At 39.1% G+C, this 22,555-nt stretch overlaps 3 protein-coding genes across 3 annotated transcripts; 2 read left to right on the top strand and 1 right to left on the bottom strand.

Moving 5' to 3' along the window:
* Positions 1-2,447: 2,447 nt before the first annotated feature.
* Positions 2,448-4,260, bottom strand: LOC143857805 (pollen-specific protein C13-like). The gene is made up of 2 exons (XM_077368299.1): positions 4,048-4,260; positions 2,448-2,917 (listed from the first exon to the last, which is right to left on the bottom strand). Exons 1-2 carry the CDS (start codon positions 4,196-4,198, stop codon positions 2,592-2,594), a joined length of 477 nt encoding a protein of 158 aa, XP_077224414.1. The 5' UTR covers positions 4,199-4,260; the 3' UTR covers positions 2,448-2,591.
* Positions 4,261-4,986: 726 nt separating this feature from the next.
* MEF9 (mitochondrial editing factor 9) lies at positions 4,987-9,203 on the top strand. Its single transcript, XM_077368130.1, has 2 exons — positions 4,987-8,421; positions 8,688-9,203. Exon 1 carries the CDS (start codon positions 5,295-5,297, stop codon positions 7,446-7,448), a length of 2,154 nt encoding a protein of 717 aa, XP_077224245.1. The 5' UTR covers positions 4,987-5,294; the 3' UTR covers positions 7,449-8,421; positions 8,688-9,203.
* A 389-nt stretch (positions 9,204-9,592) lies between these two features.
* Positions 9,593-21,917, top strand: LOC143857694 (uncharacterized). Its single transcript, XM_077368131.1, has 4 exons — positions 9,593-10,292; positions 10,980-11,040; positions 11,188-11,332; positions 21,458-21,917. The coding sequence occupies exons 1-4, from the start codon at positions 9,998-10,000 to the stop codon at positions 21,710-21,712; spliced, it is 756 nt and encodes a 251-aa protein (XP_077224246.1). The 5' UTR covers positions 9,593-9,997; the 3' UTR covers positions 21,713-21,917.
* The last annotated feature ends 638 nt before the right edge of the window (positions 21,918-22,555 follow it).

Raw genomic sequence — 22,555 nt, 5'->3', positions numbered from 1 at the left:
ATCTATAGCTCTTGGCCTTGGAACTTGGCCAAGAGCTGGGGTTTGGTGGTGACCCCTACCGGTTTATATGATAAAGAGAAAGATGATACAAAATAAGGTACAAAAGCCACCCTAACTCGGAACATGTGAGAGAGGGAGAACCAAGGCTCTGCACATATGATGACAGGCAATGTTCATCATTGGAGCCAACGCAATGAACTATTGTCAGCTAATATCTTAAAAACTTAAAAACTCATCCTTTTAAGGTTACAAGTTGTATTAGTCACACCATAGGGATAAGCTCAAATCTAGTTGTTAATAATAGGTTTGTCATTTTTTTTCGAAGTAGTTCACAAGTCCTAATTTACCAAGTCATACATATAAAGAGTCAACAATGTAAGTAGAAGAAGAGAAAAAATTATAATAAACGTCCTTAAGAACATTCAAATTTAGTCCCAGACAAGATAATTTTTAAGCCACAAAGACCATCTTGACACCCTTCTTGTTCAACTTCACAGTAGATTCTTCCTGATAGTTGGCACATGTAACACCTAGTTCAACTTGAGGACATATGTAAGGTTCAACAACATCTTACCTTTTTCATTAACAACCGTTCATCATCCTAAACGCAGGAAGAAAGGGCATTATTATCACAACATATGTACTTGGTGTCTCAGTGTCCACCCACCAATCTTTCACATTACCAATGAGGATAATGAGGTTAACCTCAATTAGTCCGCAGCCACATTGGCTCGAGAAGTGACCATACTTTCCACACATTAAACCAACAACCATCTTTCTCTCGAAGCTTTGACTGGTTTTCTTAATGTGTTCATCCTGTCTTTTATGAGAATTGAATTTGGACTTGAATTTGGGGTTTCTCTCTCAAGGTAATGGAGTCAAGTTCTCCTTAGAGCCTACTCAAAGGAGAACAACTTTCTATCCCTTCGGCCAGTCCTCTCTCTCTATCTATTCATTTATTTTTTTCTCTAATCACAACCCAATTCCCACAGTGAACCATGAAATGGGTCCTTTCTCGACATGATTGTGACTGATATAGATCTGAATTTCAGCCATATTCTCTACAAATGAATGTTTGCTTTCATATTTCTGTTATTTGTTTAGGTGATTTCATACCCAAATCCATTGCCTAAAGTTGGGTTCTGCCATTCAAGGACTCAATAGGTTTTAAAACCCAAAGCCCACGAACGTGTGGTTGTCAGAATTTAGTCACAATTTAGAGACAAGGACCATCATAGAATGAAATCAATTTTCGCTGCTCCCATGGCCAAAAATCTAAGTTCTGAAAATCTATCCAAGTCCTGCAAGTCGTTTGATTTTTTGATGTCTTTATACACCTATTGTTTCCTCTTCAATACTCTTAAACGCCTACCATCTCTTCCATAAGCAAAACAAAACTTTGGAGGTCCGGCACTAAAACCTAAACAGAGTTGTTAAAAGCCAAAGCTTTCTACTTAGGAAAGAAAACAAAGAGGAAATTGGACATGAAAAATGTAAAACACAGACCTCGCAAACAATGATTCCATCATGTGTAAAATTAAATGGTTTTGCTTCGAATGACCAGAAATCATTTCAAGCAGAGGAAGAAACCAAAGGTGAAAATCAAAGCATGAAATATAGGATAAAGCATTTGCAGAACACAAATCAAGAACCAACACAACCCATACTGTCAAGAAAAAACCAGACCCTTTGTTAGCTTAAAAATCAGGAAAAGAATAGAAACAATAGATAAATAAGAACACCATTAATACCAACTTAGAAATATCAAACAGTAAAGTAGCTTACAAGGGTAACGACAAGTGACCCAAATCAAATAATCTCACTCAACTGAATTCGATCATTGAATCTCCATTACCAAATACATTTAGAAAAACTAAAAGAGACCGAACATCATCATGAGTCGAACTTTCTTTCCTACCCTGTTTGGATTGCAGCAATTTTTTTGGAAAAGTTTGGAAAAGAAAAACTTCTCCAAAATTTCATTGTTTAGACTTTAGAGAAGGCTTCAATTTATAATGGTATCCTTCCAAATAAGTTAGAACTTTCCTGCAATCCAAACAAGGCCGAAGGAAACTGAAATCTCAGATAACATAATCTCAGTCTACTGAATTCAAGCAATGAACCTCCATAAAATAAATATAGAGAAATGCACTAAAAATAGATTGGGCCCTAGGAAATAAAAAAACACAAACTCGGATTGAAATGTGTCAAAAGAAGAGAAAATAAATTCCTTACATTTCTTTATAGAGAATAAAACCACTAATCTTAAATGTTTACTCTTATCTATTATCCACTAATCTTAAACGATAAAACCCTAATCCTGATTAAACTCCTATCTATTACGAAAAATAAGTAATAAACTGATCAAACCGTAACACTCAGAAGGTATACAGCTGCAGCAACCGCAGCCAAAAAAGGAGGTTTGTAACTGATCAGTCAACTTCATATAAGCATTGAATTGAATCTCCATAAATAAAAATAGAGAACTGCACTGAACATAGATAATAATCTTCCATAACAATATTTAGAAAAATTAAAAGAGACCCAACATCACCATGAATCAAAACTTTCCAAAAGAAAACTGATTTCTCTCAAACATCATCCTCCTGGTATTGCTTGAGAACTTGGGCGCACCCGGACAAGGGGGCGTCTTTCTGGAAGCCCATGTTGTTGGCGTATTGGGTATCTGAAACGACACCATTGTTGTGGGTGAGAACCACGCGGGCCCGCTCTCTGCCTGCCATGATGGTCGAGCACTTGCTTTCGGGGCTGCTCACGAGCACCGACTCGCAAATCTCGTTCTCATGATCTCCGGCAACTGGGATCTTGTACATACCGGTTCTGTCGGTTACCCCCTCAATGCTGTATGTAGGCTTCCCGGTCTCCCTGTTTCGGCATTCAACCCTCACTTTCGCACCTGCGGGTGGAAAGCATAAGGGATGATAAGTGGAAACTGCATATCATTTATCAGAAAGAGGCTGAACTTCAAAAAGTTATAAGTATAAGAGATCCCCCTGCGTACGCATTCGCCCCCCTTATTAATGTTTTTTGACGTCAAATCAAGCCAAAAGGGGAGCGAATGCGTAATTTAGGGGGGGTGACAATATCATCGCCCATTAAATAATGCCTTCTCCAGCATCTTAAGTATAAGAGTAACTGGTAGTTTCACATGGTATCAGAGCCAAAGGTCCAAAATACAAAACTCCTTGATTGTAAAAATCCACAAGCAATGGCCAAACCTAAAAGAAGAATACTATGAAGATCTTCAGAAATTACACCTTTATTTTGTTTTGTATGGGGGATTTAGAGTGAGCAGTAATGGGGGAAACGAATTGGTCTCTCTGTTAGGGGCCGGGAGTTATCTCCTAGGTCCCATACGATGTAATTTCATGAGGGACTCCGTCCCTCTCCTATATGATTCTCGTATGATCTATCAATAGATCGGAAGGATGGGATCATCCTATGGAAATGATTTTTGGGGCACAACCTATTTGTGTTGCACCCATCAAATGGATGGTTTGGATCATCCAATGGTGTAAGTCGCACAGTACTTTTTGAAAAATACTAGACTATACAGGCTTACGCAAGGGCTATACTGCACCATATCGTAACATCTTGAGATTTTATTCGGTGTAAGCCCTTACAGTCTCTTATTTGTTTTTCAAAAAGTACTGTACGGACCACATCATAGCATGATCCAAACTGTCCATAAGATGGAACACATTGCAAATATTCCATAGGATGATCACAACCGCCCGATCTATAGAGGAACTGCATATTATGGAAACCTCTATAGATCGGAGGGCTGGGATGATCCTATGGAAATGATTTTTCAGGAACATCCTATTTACATTGCGTTCTCCATCACATGGACGGATTGGATCATCCTATGATGTGGTCCGTACAGTACTTTTTTTGAAAGATACGGGACTATAAGGGCTTACACCGTATAAATTCTCATGGCACTACAGAACCCTATAACTATAACCCCCCACGGCGCACGATAGATAAAAAATAAATCCATAGATAGTAAAGGAGGAGGAGAACCTTGGATGTAAGTGGTGGCACTGGTCTCGAATCCAGCCTGGCAAGTGTCACAGTACACTTTGCCTTGAACTATGAAATTGGGTCTACTAGGGCGGGCGCTAACAAGCGCCGGGAGGACACAGAGAGCCATCAAGATCAAAACCCTAGCCATGGTATTTGGTAGCAAGATATTTTCGTTGTTAGAGACTGATAGAAAGTAAGGAGAGGACGAAGATGAAAAGGGAGGTTAAATAGGGCACTGATATTTTCAGCCCCCCTATAGTACAAATTCGCCCCAATTTTAACGTGATTTGACGTCAAAAAGCGTTAAAGTTGTCCACTGTTCACGGGGTCAGGGGGGCGAATGCGTACTGCCGAGGGGGTGAAAATATAAGTTCCGCTTAAAATATATAGAAAGATGCATACACAGCTGGCATCGGTGGTCACGTGGTGCGTGACAGAGAAAGCCATAGACGTTTGTCCGCGTGGGCCCACTTTTTCAACGCGGAGTTTTCAAAAGTAAGGGCGTGATTGTAGGGACGAGGAGATAGATAAGGTTCGGTTAGGGGGTTTGCTAGGGAACATCGCAGAAGGCATTTCGCATATGGTCTGTCGTAAATCAGAGCAGCCATCTCGTGGGTGATGACAAAATCTGCTGAAAAGTAAGCCTCTGTAGAGGGTCTAACATGCGACAGACGATCTACGAAACCCCTTCTGCGATGGTCCCTAGCAAATCCCCTTGAGGAGATTTTATATGGTGGAACTAGAAGCCCCCTAGAGTCTGACTAGTATTCTCAGCTCATGTTATGCATGGGTATAAAATGATAGGCGCACCCCCATCAAAACATGAGGAATAAGATGGAGGGCCCCACCTCATGAAAAAGCACGCGGTGTAAAATTACACATTGTGCCCCACCCTATGCTTGGGTTTGCGTAGAGATGGTGGAAACGACCCACCCCAACCTTCCTAGAGGTTTACGTAATCTGCAGTTCCTCCATAGATCGAAGGTCTAGGATCATCATATGGAAGTGATTTTTTGGAAACAACCTATTTACATTGTAGCCCATCAAATGGACGGTTTGGATCATCCTATGTTGTGGACCCTACTGGACTTTTAAAAATACTGGACTACACCGGCTTACACCATATAAAAATTAAAATCTGATAATTTATAAACCTGTAGGTGCACTGAATGAAATGCTCCCGCTCTGGGACAACCGTTTGAATTCAAATCGCCATACATGACTGAGTCCCTGAGTCGGATTCCATGGCGGATTCTTTGAGTCCTACATGGGTTTTTTTCACAGTCTCCTTACTTACCTACATCCGGAAAAATATCCATCCTCTGATCTTAAATTCTGCCCAGAAATCTCATTTTTCAACCCAATCTAAACAGCCCCAACACCAAAATCTCCGTCAATGGAACAAAACAATCAGCCACTTAATCCGAAATGGCCAACTGATCCACGCACGACAGGTGTTCGACGAAATGCCTCAAAGAAGCGTCGTGACCTGGAATTCAATGATCAGCGGCTATATCAGGCGCAGAGAGATTGCGATGGCACGGAAAATGTTCGATGAAATGCCTGAGAGAGATATCGTCTCGTGGAATTTGATTATATCGGGGTATGTTTTGTGTAAGGGGACTAGACATATCGAGGAGGGGCGGTGGCTATTTGATCGAATGCCGGTGAGAGATTTGGTTTCTTGGAACACAATGATTAGTGGGTACGCGCGAAATGGGAGGATGGAACATGCTATGTGTCTCTTTCGTGAAATGCCTGAGAGGAATGTGGTTTCGTGGAACGCCGTGATTACGGGTTTTCTTCAGAATGGGGATGTTTTGAGTGCAATTGAGGTGTTTGAGAGAATGCCGATGAGGGATTCGGCTTCTTTGAGCACGCTTATATCAGGTCTTATTCGGAATGGTAAGTTGGATGAGGCCGCGGATTTTTTGGATAAAAGTGGGAAGATGGGTGATTTTGGATATGTTGTGGATGCCTATAATACTTTGATTGCTGGGTATGGTCAGAATGGGAGGGTCGATGAAGCACGCAGGCTGTTTGATCAGATTCCTTTACGGCTTAATAGAGAAATTGAGGAAGACAGAGAGGTTGAGAAGAATGGTGGGAATCAAAGGTTTGAAAGGAATATCATCTCATGGAATTCTATGATCATGTGCTATGTAAAAGCTGGAGATATTTTTTCAGCGAGGCAGGTGTTCAATGAAATGCCCGAAAGAGATTCGTTCTCGTGGAACACCATGATTAGTGGCTATGTTCATGTATCGGATGTGGAGCAAGCTGCTTCTCTTTTTTGTGAGATGCCCGAACCCGATGCCTGTTCGTGGAATTCCATGATTTTGGTGTATGCACAACATGGTGAAGTGGAGATTGCACGCGATTTCTTCGACAGAATGCCTCAGAAAAGCCTTATTTCGTGGAATTCAATGATAGCTGGATATGAGCAGAATGGTGACTATGAAGGTGCAATTAAGCTCTTCTCGCAAATGCAAATGGTTGGCGAGAGACCAGACCGGCACACTTTATCTTCGATACTCAGCGCGTGTGCGGGGCTTGTAGGTCTTTACCAAGGAAGGCAGATTCATCAGTGTGTTGTAAAAACGGTGACCGCTGATACACCGATAAATAATTCGCTCATCACAATGTACTCTAGATGTGGGAACATAGTTGATGCACGAAGCGTCTTTGATGAGATGAAAGCTCAAAGAGATGTTGTCTCATGGAATGCGATGATTGGGGGATATGCACAACATGGTTTTGCGGAGAAAGCTCTTGAGCAATTTAGAGAAATGAAAAGGATGATGGTACAACCCACCCACATAACATTTGTTTCAGTCTTGAATGCGTGTACCCATGCGGGGCTGGTGGCTGAAGGCCAGAAACAGTTTGACTCCATGGCTAGTGAGTTTGGGATTCCTCCGAGAGTCGAACACTTTGCTTCTCTAGTGGACATAATTGGTCGACGTGGGAATTTGAAAGATGCCATGGAGCTTATTGAGGGCATGCCAGTTGTGCCAGACACGGCAGTATGGGGGGCATTGCTCGGAGCTTGTAGGGTGCATAATGACATGGATTTGGCTAGGATTGCGGCGGAGGCACTGATGAGGATTGAACCCGAGAGCTCGGCACCATACGTGTTGCTTTATAATATGTATGCGGATGCTGGTAGATGGGTTGATGCAATGGATGTGAGGATGAGGATGGATAGAAATGGGATAAGAAAGCAGCCTGGGTATAGCTGGGTTGAGTTGCACAACAATGTTCACGTATTTGTTGCGGGTGATAGATCTCATCCCCAAGCAGATGAGATTCATGCGTTAATAGAGAATTCCAATAGAGTTATTAAGGATTTGATTTCGAATCAGTATTTATTAATCTTTGATGAAGAAGGAAAATGAAATACATGCCCATGGCATTGTGATCCTGAAATTCCCACCTTTTGGAGGGACAATGTTGGGTTATAAAACTGGATTCACGGCAAGCTGAGTTCCTTATGATTTTGGATTACGGAAATTTTAGTGATCACTCTTTCCTAAGAACGTCTCTATGTACTCCAATTTGCTAGGTGATTCAGGACCTGAACTTGTTCATAGTGCAAACTTTGCTTTGACGTCTGCTTGGGAAGAAATGAGGGTAGCAGGTCCAGGGCTAAATGAGCAGAAAGGCTGTGGGACACCCCTTCTCGTAGAGTAGTGCTTCTAAGCTTGGCGAGTTTCACAGGATTGATTACCAACTGTTCATGTAATGCAGGCCGTGGTTACCAATTGATGCCTCAATGCTACATCTGCAGTGACGAAATAAAGTGAATTAGCAACTTGTTTATTCTTTGACTAGTTAAAGTGGTAAGCTGTGGAGGGACTTGGCATTTCTCTAATATGGAAGGTTTGTTCAGTGAGAACTTGGGAGTCTCTTTGAAGGTCAATCATGTATGAGACAGGTGGAAAGCCGAGTCGGAGATATGGTGGTTAAATTATTTCAAATCAATGATTTTGATTTGGGTTCAAATTCTGATGATGTTTAGCCTGCTAGTTTCCTTGGATTGACTTCTTGCTCTTCCTTTAAGCCCCATGGTATCCTTCCTTATTGGTTCTTGCCTCCTACTTGTCTCTTCAAATTAAGTGTGATGGGGGTGTCTTTTGGTGAAGTTCATATCATTCAAGATCAGGAATTCCTTGGCTGTGAAAACAATAGTGTGGAACTTACAGCTATTGTGCAAGTTGTAAAGAATTCGGAAGAGCTCGGTATTTAAAAACGTTCTCATAGAAGTGGACTCTGTGGTGGTGGCCACTGATCTTGCTTAGCTAGTCGGAGAGGATAGAGTAGTAGCGACTTGGAGGGTCAGATAGAAGAGAAACTAAAACTTGCCCTCTGGTATATAAATCTGTTCTTTCCGCAGTACACTTTCATCCCCTCGTTTGCCTTTGTTTATTTATATGGTCGTTTCTGATTTTTTGGTAAATAAAATCACAAAAAAGAAAGAAATAGAACTGTTATGTTTCCTTTATCAAATTAATGAGGTTAGACTTTCAATCTTACCTGCCTTTTGGTCGAGTATTTTCTGGAGTGTTTTGAGTGCTTTGATTGGAAGTTTGGGACTTCGTCATAGATGGAAGATGATTTTTATGAGCTCCCTGCAGTTGGGTAGGATTGTGGCTGAATTGTACCATCCTCCAAATCCCATCAAGCAAAATTTTGAGTGCAGTTCTCATTCAAATCTGGTTTGGCAGAGTCTGAAGGTACACTTAGAAACTAATTGGGGAAGATTGCTACATTATATGTGCTGGATCCATCAGTCTGAGACTCATGCAATTAAAGAATGGCTCTCCTCGTCGTTCTTCAAATCTTCAAGGTGGAGTTTTCAGAGATCTTACATGGAGGGTGGCTCATCCAATCTGATTATGGTTCAAAATTCAAAATTTTATGGTCCTGTGTCCACATTGTCAACATGTACATTCATAACACATTTGTTCTATGGACGTGAATTGTGCCTGCTTAAGGCAGATATCTGGTCTAGACATGTCAAAGCTATCTCTATTAACTGGATTCCTCCACTGGTGAGATCAAGCAAAGTTTCATTCTGAATGGTCATCGTGGGGCATTCCAGGTCTGTTTGGTGCTTGCAAACTTATCTACACTGAGGTTGGTTAGTTTAATTTTGGATTCTGATGCTTCTCCATATTATTCTGTTATCAATTTTATCAAGATGTTGGATAGGAGAGAATGGAAGAAAATGATCCATGTAGACGAACCCAACTAGTGTCAGGATTAGCCTCAGTCAATTTGAGCCAGGTAGATTCTTTCACCTTCTTCATGAAAATTTTCTAAAGGATTCATTAGTCAGCCCCAACTAGTTTGGGACAAAGGCTTAGTTGAGTTGAGTTGAGTTGAGTTTGGACTCTGAAAATGTATTCAAGTTTCAGATGACTCAAGTTATCAAAATTATCAATGCTGAACTTGTTAGAGGATTAGTTATCTCTGAGAAGAGGATTAGTTTAGTGGTATATTCTATGTATTCCAATTTGTGTACATGATGGGACCCATATTGTTTCATGAGATAAAGTATTGCTTTCACCTGAAGATTCTGACTATATGGCACATCAATGGTAGGGACCAGCAAATGAATGGTTTAGATCATCCAAAGAGATCGGCCCCACTACAGTTTTTCTCTTCAAGTCCTCCTAGGATGCATCAAGGGGTGTGAATTATCCTACAGGGGATGCGAATTTTCCATTGCCCAAATAAAAACTCCGTCAACCCTTGCTCTCACAACAGCCCATCATTAACTTTGTAATCTCCGTTCTCCCATCTCGCTTTAAATGAAACCCCGCCCGTATTCATCTTCGCCCAAATGCGCATTCTAGCCTCACTCCTCTCTGCAAATCTCCCTCTCTTCTTCTTCATCTAACCCTCTCTGTCTCTCTGTCTCTCTCTCTCTGTAATAATAAAGATGGAATCTACGGCCATGATGAGATCTTGCATATCTCCTCTTCCACATTCTTCTTTATCTCTCCGTACTAATAACCTCGACGTAGTCTTTTTCTCTCGATCTACAAACCCTAGTTCTTCACTTTCTCTTTCTAATCTTACCTCTCAAGGAACAAACCCTATCTCGTCACTCTCTCTTTCTAATCTTAGATCTCGTTACTCCTCCCTCGGATCGAAGAAATGCTATAGATTTATCACTCGTTCTTCCCCAGATGGCGTTGCCGAGCAATCCGGTGAAGAAATTCCGATCGAAAAGAGTTAAGTCTTGTTTTTTCGATTTCTTTCTTTCTTTCTTCTCTTTTAATTATACGGCGTTTGGATACATGGATTTTATAATCCAGGATTATAAAATCTAGAATTTTACAAGCTAAAACTTGGATTTTATATGCTAAAACCTCGATTTTATGTGCTAAAACCTGGATTTTACAATCCTGAAAATGTACAGTCCGGAGGAGAAATCTGATCGAAAAGAGTAAGTCTTGTTTTCGATTTCTTTGTTATCTTTTGTGCTTCATGGATTTTAGAATCCAGGATTATAAAATCTAGGATTTTACGAGCTAAAACCTGGATTTTATAAGCCAAAACCTCGATTTTATAAGATGAATGCTGGATTTTTCAATCTGAAAATGTAGAATCAAGGTTTTAGCCTGGATTTAGATTATAAAATCTAGGATTTTACAAGCTAAAACTTGGATTTTATAATCTAAAACCTCGATTTTATATGCTAAAACCTTGATTTTACAATCCTGAAATTGTACAATCAAAGTTTTTGTAAAATCCAGGTTTTAGCTTATAAAATCTAGGTTTTAGGCATTTAGCTTGTAAGGTCTAGGATTTTACTATCCTTGGACTATAAAATCCTTGTATCCAAACGGCTTTTTTGAGTCCGTTCAATCTAGAAATTATATTAAAATTGAGCTTCATTTGGACTCGTGATCTGGCAGGATTTGCAGCATTTCCCACCGTTTTTGATATCAACCAGATTCGCGAGATTTTGCCCCATCGGTGAGTCAGCATTTGATTTTTCATCATGTTTGGATTGACATGCCTTTAATTTTGTTTTTTATTTTTTTCGTGAAAGAAGGGAGAATTGTAGTATTTGATTGGATTTGTTTTCTGGTTTTTTTAATTTGAGTGTTTGTACGGGTTTAGGTTTCCATTTCTTCTTGTGGATAGAATTATTGAGTATAAAGCAGGCGTTACAGCTGTCGGTATCAAGAATGTGACGATTAATGACAACTTCTTCCCTGGCCATTTCCCAGAGAGGCCTATTATGCCCGGTGTTCTCATGGTCGAGGTATTTTACTTGATTTCTTGTTTTTTCTTCTGTTTATTTATTTCTTTATTGGTTCATTGATTAAGGTGGAAGCTTTATAGTGAGAATGGCTTTTTTTTTTTGAATGGTTTTATACTGAGAATGTTGTTAGCAAAGAGTAGGGTGTGGAACAAAATAAAAACTATATGAAGTGTTGTCGATGTTGCCATTTGGTTATGCAATTTTAGGTTTGATTGATGGGCTTTAGTATTTATCATTTGTTAAATTTAGGAAGCTTTATTTCCTAAAGCTTTATCTCGATCAAGTCTTTAGATGGATGTGCGGCCACACAAGGTTAGATAAAATTAAAAATAAAGACATCTGTTAAAAAGGTGGGGGTGGCACCAATTGAGGAGAAGATGAAAGAGCACCGCTTAAGATCTGTTACATGACCAAATGGGTCCCACTTGGCTGAAACAAATCAGTTTAGATTTCTGTTATTTTTAGATTTGTTTTCTAGTTGTTTAGGATAAGTAGGAGTCTTATTTATAAGTATTAGCTAGATTAGAGATCTTTTATAATTAACATGTACGCATCCTTTTTCGTGGAATGAAGAAAATTGTTCTAGAAAGTGTCTTGTGCACAAAGGAGGACGGATCCTTCCCTCGAAGTGGATCTGATCTTCCCTCTGAGAAGATCAAATCACGTTACGAACCGATCCGGGTTCGTAACAATATGGCCTTTGGATGCTCTAGTGAGAAGAAGTGACTCGTGCCAAGTTGGAGTAAAAAGAGGTAGGGGCAGACCGAAAACAAGTTGGGTAGAAACTGGCGAAATGAACTAAAATTCAAAAAAAAAAATGGGGGTTTAGCATTGAAAATTTGAAAATGTGAAATTCGTCATTACGAGGGTGAGTGTGGATATTTGCGAGGAAAAAGATGTTTGCAAAAAATTATCAGGGATAAATATAGACTATGTTAAGTTGGTAGGAATGTAGGAACTATCTTAAATGAAGAGGTTTGAGGTCATAGCAGACTTTTTGTTCGTCAAAGGGTCACTTTTGAGTTTGAGTTTAGGTTTTAGGATGATGGTGACGATGGAATTAGGTTTTGTAGGATTTATGATTAGTTGAGTATTCCTTGACAATGAATTTTTTAGAGTATGTCATGAGGTGAACTGTAAAGGGTGTGAATAAATTATCCCTATGAGATAAGGGTAAAGGGTGGTGGTCAAGGATATCACGCAGTCAAACAAGCTATTTGGTCCCAAAATTTACCTTCTCATCAATCGGGCCAGATTCTATCCCCTTTTTTTTTTTTTTTTTTTTTTGTTTTGCTTTTTAATTTTTTTTTTTTGTAGAAGCAAAGCCCAATCCCAACCCGTTGATACCCCTATTGGGGGTATGAGGGTTTGGTAATAAGTTCTTAAGAGAAAGCTTAAACATATGAATTTGATTGTTTCTTTCACTTAATGAGATTGCTTGATAATGTTAATATCTCACCGTTGAATAGACGAAGACAATTTGGATCCTGTATTAGTGACTAGTGAGGATGATTTTCGATGATTTCTTTTTTTTTTTTGCCTCTTTGGCTAGGGTGGATTGCGTCTGTGAAATACTGCAATTCTTCTCTTGGTGAAAGATTTTTTGTTGGCTGAATTTGCTTGACAGGAAGCTCAACACATCTGAGATACTGAGGAAAATATAATTTAGACGAGCAGGTTTGTCCTATGTAGAAAAAAAATCTATGGAAAACAAATTTCTGGGTCTAGTAGGTTTGAAATTTTCCTTGAAAACAGGGGAATTTTTTTATTTTTGAAAGAAATATCCCTTGAAAACAAGTTAAACAAACCATGGAAAATTCATTTTTCCATATCCCTTGAAAATAAGTTAAACAAACAATGGAAAATTCATTTTTCCATATCCCTTGAAAATAAGTTAAACAAACAATGGAAAATTCATTTTTCCATGAAAAATGAATCTTTCATTTTGGTGGAAAGAACCAAGAGGAGCGGTTTGGATGTAGGGAAAAATTATAAAAACTATTTTTTCCTCAGAAAACTTTCTTGCGTCTAGTAGGTTTGCAATTTTCATAGAAACGAGGGATTTTTTTTATTTTAGAAAAAACTTCCATGGAAAATAAATTTATTGAACATTCATAAATCTTTTTTTTTTTTGTAATGGTAAGGGATTGAATTAATTAGAAGAACACAACCGAGCTGGTCAATACAAAGGAAGAATGTACAAAAGGATCAAAATAGATAAAAAGGAACCCTTAAGGAGGGAGAAAATTAAAAAAATCCAATGATGCCCCATCTATGCCATTTCTAGCAAGCTTATCGGCCTCACTATTTACCGATCTTCTAACATGGCTAAAAGAAATCAAAGATCTTCCAATACGATCTGAGATCTCATCAAACCACTGCTCGAACCGCTAGGGTGGCCGAGAATAGCTTTTCAACCATCAAATCACATTAAGAGAATCTGCTTCCACTACTACCTTATCAAGCATACACGGCTCCGGTTTCTTTATTCCTTGGAAAATCGCTCGCACCTCTGCTTCATTAGAGTCCATGAAACCGAAGGACCTGAGAAAGCCTACTTAATTGATCCACTGTCATCCCTTAGTATTACACCAATCCCTGACGGCGCAGATTCCCTAAGCCGGAAAACCCATTATTCATGGAAAACAATTTCCAAGATAAGTGTTCCTTGCATCCACACATCCCTTAAGAGAATTTTTTACTATGAGAAGAAATCAAATTGGATAATCATATCGGAGATGCAATTATCCATTCTTAGGTGGTCATGTAATAAGTAGTTTCAGGTTTATCTATAGGTGGTCCCCTTCGAATTTAACACATCTTTTAATTGGGTTCTGGTTTTTAGAAATGAACCAAGATGGCCTCCTCCGCTCCTCCCTATATGGTTATATTAAATTATAATTAAAGCTTACATGGTAACTAGGGATCGACTATTGTTAGGGGTATAGCAATGATTTTGGAACTGTAACGGCATTTTAGTCCTAGAATCAAATGAACCAAAATTAAGAGCTTTACTTATAAGATACATGTAAGCAAGAATTATCCAAGCCATTATCAAGGGTTTCTGAAGCTAAACTTAGACAGATCAAGTTTAGGCAGTCCAGGGCCTGCAGGTGTTGGAGGAGTCCTTAGAGACGATCGGGATTCGACCAAGTAGGCCTTCTCCAGTCCCGTTGGCATTAGATACTCTAATGAAGCGGAATTGAGATCAATCTTGCAAGGTATTAGATTAATCGAGGAAAGGGAACTAATCATGCTGATTGTTGAGGGAGACTTGCTCAATGTAATCAGATGGTTGGATGGCAGCCGTCTCACCCTTGGAGATTTGATGCTATGGTAGATGGGATTTTCAATGTAATCACACAGGAGCGAGTAGCGGATTTTCATGTTTACTTTCACTATGTGTCGAGATTGGCGAACAATGATGCGGACAGATTAGCTCGGGCGGGTGGGGGCAGAGAGGCTCTAGAGATTTTTTTATTTCCTTCCCCCTTCAGGGCCTTTGTGGTTTTATGCTTGCTATCCTAGTTTTTCCTATTTGCTCTCTGATTTTACTGTCCACCTTGGTCGCGTCTCCCCTTATTTCTATCTTTCAATAAATCTTTCCCTACCATTAAAAAAAAAAAAAATCCACGACATGGTCATTTTATTTATTGTTTTTGCCTAAACGACACCATATCAGGTGGATTGGCCTGCATTGGTTGATACATCACTGGTACTATTCCTTATAATTTCTATTCCACTTGAATTTCCTGGGTTCCACGTAACTGAGCTTCACTCACTTTTTGCATTGTTTTCACTACTTTCTCTGGGGTTATGCATTGTATGACCATATCCCAATCACATTTGCTCGATCCAAACATTAAAACACAAATATAACTAGAAATTGGTGAATTGGAGGTGGATGTACGGATTTCTCTGTTTGAGGTAAATAATCATAATTTTTCCTTGATTTATTGGGGATTAATTGTAAACCATAAAAATCATGCCTGATTTATTATGTTTTTTTGTTGAGAATTCATGGTTTTGGATATTTCTTCGTTTTTTTATTCATTTTAATATTTCTCTGATTTTCTTCATTTTCCATCTTTTAATATATGTTTTGTTTTTCCTTTAAATCCTTTGATGCTTTTACATGGGGATTAATTGTAAACCATAAAAATCATGTCTGATTTAGTATGTTTTTTTTGGTGAGATTTCATGGTTATGGATATTTCTTTATTTTTTTATTCATTCTAATATTTTTCTGATTTTCTTCATTTTTCATCTTTTAATGTATGTTTTGTTTTTCCTTTAAAACCCTTTGATGCTTTTACATGTCTTGAGTTCAGGTCCGTGCGTGTTTTTCATCTATTTGCTTATTTTTTCTTCTTATTTACGTATTTTCATCTTGTTTTTTATTTCAATGTTTATGTTGCATTTTCATGTAATGTATGTTATTGTTTCAGTCTCGATGAGCTAGATCAACCATCAACCTATCTTTGAGCTTGGTTTACATAGTTGTGAATATAACTGCCCATCTTTTTTCACCTCTTTTCTTTGCATTTTTTCTTAGATATCTTTTTTAGTTTAGATGTATCACATTCTTTGTTCTAGATCTTTATGTATACTTGTGCGTGTTTATTTTTCTTTTGCTTTTTTCATCGTTTTTATCTTCTTTTGCACGCATTTGTTATGCTTTCAATAAGAAAAAGAGAACAAGTACGTAGAAACCAATGTTACCGGGATCGCCCTCCCTCTCTCCGACCCGTGATCTGGGGTCGCCGACCCGAAACATGGGTCATTTGCGATCCGGATCACCAAAAATGGCAACCCGGGTGACTCAAGGGAAAGGGAGAGATGCATAGAGAGATGGGACACTTCGGTGGATTAGGAAAAGAGAGTTGCACAATAGTTTATTAGTTTGTTCATGCTTTTATGTTTTTATTTCAGAATTGGGTAGTTACTTTCAATTTGCTTTCATTTAAGATTGAGAATGCAATATATGTTGGTACGTAATTTAGTGATATTTGGAGATCTTCAAATTTTATATATTATGGATTGGGTTGAAATTGAAATTTTAATTTTGAATATATATGAATGGCATACATGAGGTTTTTGGTTTTGTTTATTAAATGTATGTAGTATGGACTATAGAATGATACTCTCGTAAAAATATATGAAATTATATATATAGAGTACCCGAGCAACCCAAATTTGCGCTCCAAAGTACCTGCTAGCTGAAATATAGAACCAACTTAACCTACCCTCATCGTACCGCGTACCGGGCTACCATCGTACCCCGTACTCGTTCCCGTACCACGTACCAGAACGAACAGCGTTCCAGGTAACCTTGGTAGAAACTCACTTTCACAGTGAATTGTAAGAGGCTTTTTTGGGCCTCATACATATATGTGAAATCGTTGATCTTGTAGTCCATAGGAGGCGACCCACATGGTCTTGATCCCATCCTGAACGGACATCTATGTATAAGATAAATGCTAAAAAAAATCAAAGATTTGGCTTTTCTTAGCGGAAGTTTGAATGAGGCTTGATGGATCAAGGGTTCACCTACATGAGGCAGAAGTGGGGCCAATAAGTGACTCTTAGGAATGAGCGCAATCATCTCCCCTCCCCACCATGCATCATTTTCCCAATAAGTATAGCGCAGTGATAAATCGACCCCCTATGTGTCTTTCTCTCTCCTCTGTCACTCCCCTAAGTATATTTATCATTCTTTACATTTATCTTATTTTTTATTTTTTTGTTATTGCGTAGAAACAGTGAGGAAAGACTTGAGAGCTAGGAACATAACAACGAACATGACCTTGGATAGGATAGAATGGAAGAAAATGATCCATGTAGAAGAACTCAACTAGAGTCCGGGTAGATTCCTTCCACCTTCTTCATGAAAATTTTCTAACGTATTCATTTTACCCAACCCCAACTAGTTTGGGACAAAGGCTTTGTTGAGTTGAGTTGAGTTGTTATTGTGTCCATGGTTTTAAATTTTGGTCAAAACATTTCATTTTGGCTGAAAATTTTCAATTTCAGCTATTACTGAAACAAAATCCACTTGGATTTTGACAAACGCCAGATTTTGTCCGAAATTTCGGGATTATGATGATGTTTCGACCGAATTATGTGAATCATGCAACTTTTCATATTAAAAAAAGTAAAGTTTCTGTCGAAATGTTGACATTTTGATAGAAATCTTGACAAAAATCAACTCCACTCGTAGAAAAGAGAAGAACAATGAGATTCCTTTTAAGATATTTCTAAAAGAGACAGCAAAAATAAAAAGAAAAACTAGTGGTGAAGAATCTTACCTGGATTTCGGCTGTGATTTTGTAACGAAATGTTTCCGTGATTTTACAAGATTTTGGCCGAAATTTCGTACTGAAACCAAAATGTTCCCATTTCGCTGATGACCGAAACCGAAATTTAAAACCTTGGTTGTTTATTTCGTGCAAGTGTTACGTTATCCTTATATTAGTGTATTACATGTGAGGGTAGTCCTACAGAGCATTAGGATTACAGAGAGCTCCGATCTAGACATATTGATTGTTGTGGGAGTCTCCCTCAATTCTATCAGGTGGCTAGATGGGAGCCATCTCCATCCTTGGAGATTCACTCATATACTCGACAAGATTCAGGATTGTGTGGCGGGTTCCTCCACTTCTTTCCAGCACGTTAGAAGATTGGCGAATAGCGGTGCTGATAGATTAGCCCAATTGGGAGTTAACAGGGATAGTCTAGAGTTCTTTGTCTTTCTCCCTCCTCGAGGGCTTTGCTTTTCTGGTTTGTTTTTCCTCTTTCAGTGTCTCTTCCCTTGTACCGACCATCTCGGCCACGGGGTTTCTTCCCTGCTTTGTAAAATTTTTCATTATTAAAAAAAAAAGTGCTGTATATTTCTATATCTTCCGAGAACTTCCATGGAGCTGAAACAATTCACTCAGAACATCTTTTAAAGGATTACAAGGTGCGATTTGATTGAATAGGCCCTTATGAAAAGAATACTCATCCGCTTGTGAATCGTTGGGTACTGTTGAGGGTCAACTTTGATGGGAGCCACCCCCATGCTTGAAGTTCACTCATATACTCGATGAGGTCCAGGACCATGTGGCGGATTCCTTCACTGCTTTCCAGCACGTTAGAAGAGCGACGTGTAGCATTGATGATAGATTAGCCCGGTTGGGAGATCTTTCATTTTCTCCCTCGAGGGCTTTGGTTTTCTGGTTTGTTTTTCCTTTTTCTATTTCTCTTCCCTTGAATTGACCGTCTCGGTCATGGGATTTCTTCCCTTTCTTTATAAATATTTTTGTCAATAAAAAAAGGGAAGTGATATATCCGCCCGTTTTGATCACCAGGAACACCCCCTGTCAAGGGGCATTGAAATCTTCTGACTTAAGTACAACAGCCCCTCGTTAGTCATTAATACACTGACGAGGTGTTCCTGGTGATCAAAAGGGGTGGATATATCACTACCCTAAAAAAAGTGTTGTATATTTCTGTATCTTCCGAAAACCTTCATGTAGCTGAAACAATTCAAAACTCAAGTTGGAAGAAAATAAAAAATTTCTAAACCCGATCTCAACACCCCCGCCCTAGCAAGCCGAAAACCTTCTTGTTATTGTTGTTTTATTTTCTTGTAATTTTGGTTGAGGCCCACCTCGGTCCCCTTCCTTTTTAATGAATTCATCTTGCCATTTCAAAAAAAAAACACCCCCGCCCTAGCAAGCCGATGCACCCTTCATTCGCCAATCTCCTGACATGGAGGAATTGGACCGAATGACCTTCCACACGGTCAAGTATCTCATCAATAAACTCTGAAAATCTCCAAGTGTGGGGGGATCTCCTATCCAACCATCTAATAACATTGAGGGAGTTACCTTCCACAATGAGGTTGTCCTAGTTTGTACTCACCAACAATCTAATACCTCGAAGAGCTGCATTAATTTCCGCCGCATTAGAATCCTTAATACCGACCGACCCAGAGAAGGCCCATTTGGTTGAGCCGCTACCATCTCTAAGGGTTCCCCAATACCCGCTGGTCCGGGGTTACCCAAACTCGAACCGTCAAAATTTAGCTTCAACCTACTAGTATCAAGGGGGTTCTAACTCGGAGCGACTACCTCCTCATAGTCCCTACTGCGGTACATTTCCTTCCAGCATCGTCTTATGTCAGTAGCTGAATATAAGCTGAAACTAGGGAGAGCTTTAGCCCAAGAAGTGACTAAAGATGGAATCTTTGTATAGGAAGAGGATGCACTTAAGACAACATTCTTGAACATAAGTGCATTTCTCTGTTTCCAGAGCACGCATATAAAGGCCAGGAAATGTTTTACTAAGGTTTATACCGTTTTTTTTTTTTTTTTGGGTTCGGCTAGGCCAAAAATGCCACATTGTGTTGTGGCAGCCTTGTGTAGGCTATAACTTGTGTTTGGCCCGCATTATAACGGTTTTGTGAAACATAATCGATGGCTTTTGCTAGTGAGGTGAATTTGTTCCCAGTTTGTCCAAGGATGGAGGTGGTATACAGGCTACTTCAGTCAAATTAAATGGAAAGAATTACTTACTACGGGCTCAATCTATAAATGTATTTTTTGTGTGTGAAAGGAAAGTTGAAATATATGTTGTTTGAAACTCCTGAAATGGATGCCGTTTATGCTGATTGGATGCAAGATAATTATATTGTTATGAGTTATGACGTTGCCGTGGAACGACATGAAGTCATATATTAGTGCTAATTGTGAATACAACTAAGGGTGTCCGGGACAAAGTTAGAGTTTGGTATTCCAATGAACGTAATATGTCGAGAATGTACGAGTTGTATGTGATCTTTCTGACTAAATAGATGGTAAACCCCTGGGCGAGTACTTTAGTACTCTTACTGGTATGTGGGAGGACCTGAACATGTATCATCCTATTTCTTCAAATATTTAGGTTATGGAAAAATAGGGTGCAGAGTTTCAAGCTGCCAAATTCTTGTCCGAGTTAGATCCTTCTTTTTGAGCCATCCGAGGATAAATTCTAGCAGGTGAAGGTGGTTTGTCCTATATTGACAGTATTATTCTAGAGACCAACAAGCCTATGTTGGTCCATCTATAAATTCTTTTACTACTGTGGAGACATCATATTTGGCTAGTTCGGTTGACCGTAGTCATTCTAACCTGGCCGTGGGAGTCATGGTTTTCCGAATGGTGGTCAATTTGGTGGTCGTGGGGGACCTAGAAATCATGGAAGGGATGTGGGGGACCTGGGGTTCATGGAGGAGACTGTGGTCGAGGTTGTAATGCATATGAGAAACATGTGTGCTCATTGTGGTCTGAAAGGCCATATTGTTGATTATTGCTATAAAATCACAAAGGATAGGCAGATATCCTTTTTCCTATGACGTTGTCAATGTTTTGTTAACTTGGGTGAGTTCAAGGAATGAGCAAGTCAATGATTGATGTGGTTAGTGTTTCACTAACTCGGGCGAGTCAAAGGAGTTTTGATTGATTGGTATGGGCAAAAGTTGGACTCAGAGAAGAACTAGGCAAAGTAAAAAAGGAGTTACTCTGGTGAGTCGACAATTGTTATGCAGAATTTTTAAACAGTGATACAAATCTCAACTCAAAGGAATCTACCTTTGAAATTGTGAACATATTTGTGCTCTTTTCTTCATTTGTTTCTGTTGACTTTCACACTTGAACTTTTGTCTTGAAAGTTAAAATCGGATGCACCATATCTATTTTTAGAACAGAACATAAGTCATGATGCTTTGATTTTCACACTTGAAGTTTTTGATAGTCGACAGTCGTAGCATCTGAAAAAGTAAGTTTGATCATATATTCATGCAAAATTCTAGAATGGCGATTTGAATTCATCATGGTTTTATTCCGCTTTAGAGGTTTCAGTTCTTAGTTTAATGTGCAAGTATATATGCCATGCATAGTACCACTGCGCTCAAACTCCTAAATCTGAACACATTCATGCTCTTAATTGGCAATGTGTTCTATGATGCTTCAAAGCCGCCCTTGATTATGGATCCATTCTGAGCTATTTTGCTATAATATTTTCTTGCATACCTTGATTTCACTGAACAAACATTGCAAAATCTTTTTATGATCCTGATGGGTAGTAATGAATGTGGTATTCCAGGCTTTGGCCCAGGTCGGAGGCATTGTGATGTTGCAGCCAGAAGTAGGGGGATGCCGTGATAACTTCTTCTTTGCAGGGATCGACAAAGTGAGGTTTCGCAAACCCGTGATTGCAGGGGACACTTTGGTCTTGAGAATGACCCTGGTGAAGCTTCAGAAACGCTTTGGAGTAGCAAAGATGGAAGGGAAGGCTTATGTCGGGGGCGAGGTGGTTTGTGATGGTGAGTTCTTGATGGCTACGGGTAGTAGCGAATGAGTATGATTCTGCTGTCAAGTCCTTCACATCTTGGTAAGGATTCACTTTCATTCTGTTTTATCTTCTATTTATTCCAGTTTTCCTTCCCATGGAAAATTTCAGTTGGTGCCTTTTTGAGTAGTTTTGACAGTAGGAGGGTTGTCAATGTCAAGTCAATGGACATGCAGAGCTTGCTTTAATGAATTAGTTGCCTTTTTCTGGTTGAGCTTGTTTTCACCATTGAAAAGGGTTCTGTTATGGGAAACTTTCCCCATGAATGAATTAATTTTCTTCTGGTTGAAGTTGCTTTCACCATTCAAAATTTTCTGGGAAACTTTCTCCATGAATGAATTAGCTGGTTTCTTATGGCTGAGCTTGTTTTTCTGTTCATGGGAAGTTTTATTCTGGTTGACCTTCTTTCACCATTCAAAAATTTCTGGAAAACTTTCCCCATGATTGAATTAGTTGGTTTCTTCTGGTTTAAATTGTTTTCAACATTAAAAATGTAATGGGAAACTTTCTTTTGGCAGAACTTGTTTTCACTATTTAAAAGTTTCTGTTTATGGGAAACTTTCCTCATGAACGATTTAGTTGTTTTCTTCTGGTTGAACTTGTTTTCACCATTAAAATTTTTATGGGAAACTTCTGAATAAATCAGTTGGTTTCTTCTGGCTGAGCTTAATTTTCACCAATCAAAAGGTTGTTTTGTGGAAGAATTTCCCACTTGAATAGGCCACAGCAGGAACAAAAGTCAGAATGCTTAAAACAAAAGAACCACCTCACATTCAATGGGCTGAGCTTTTAGGATTTGTGTAATTTTCAGTATAGTCTTGGCAGATAGATGAACGATTTGGATGAAGCCAC

This window comes from Tasmannia lanceolata, unplaced genomic scaffold (genome assembly GCF_043159265.1).
Source record: "Tasmannia lanceolata isolate RefF3 unplaced genomic scaffold, GAP_Taslan_0.1 ptg000025l, whole genome shotgun sequence".
Taxonomy (NCBI): Eukaryota; Viridiplantae; Streptophyta; class Magnoliopsida; order Canellales; family Winteraceae; genus Tasmannia; species Tasmannia lanceolata.
Note: the sequence above shows the minus strand (reverse complement) of the source record. Positions and strands in the feature narration are given on the sequence as shown.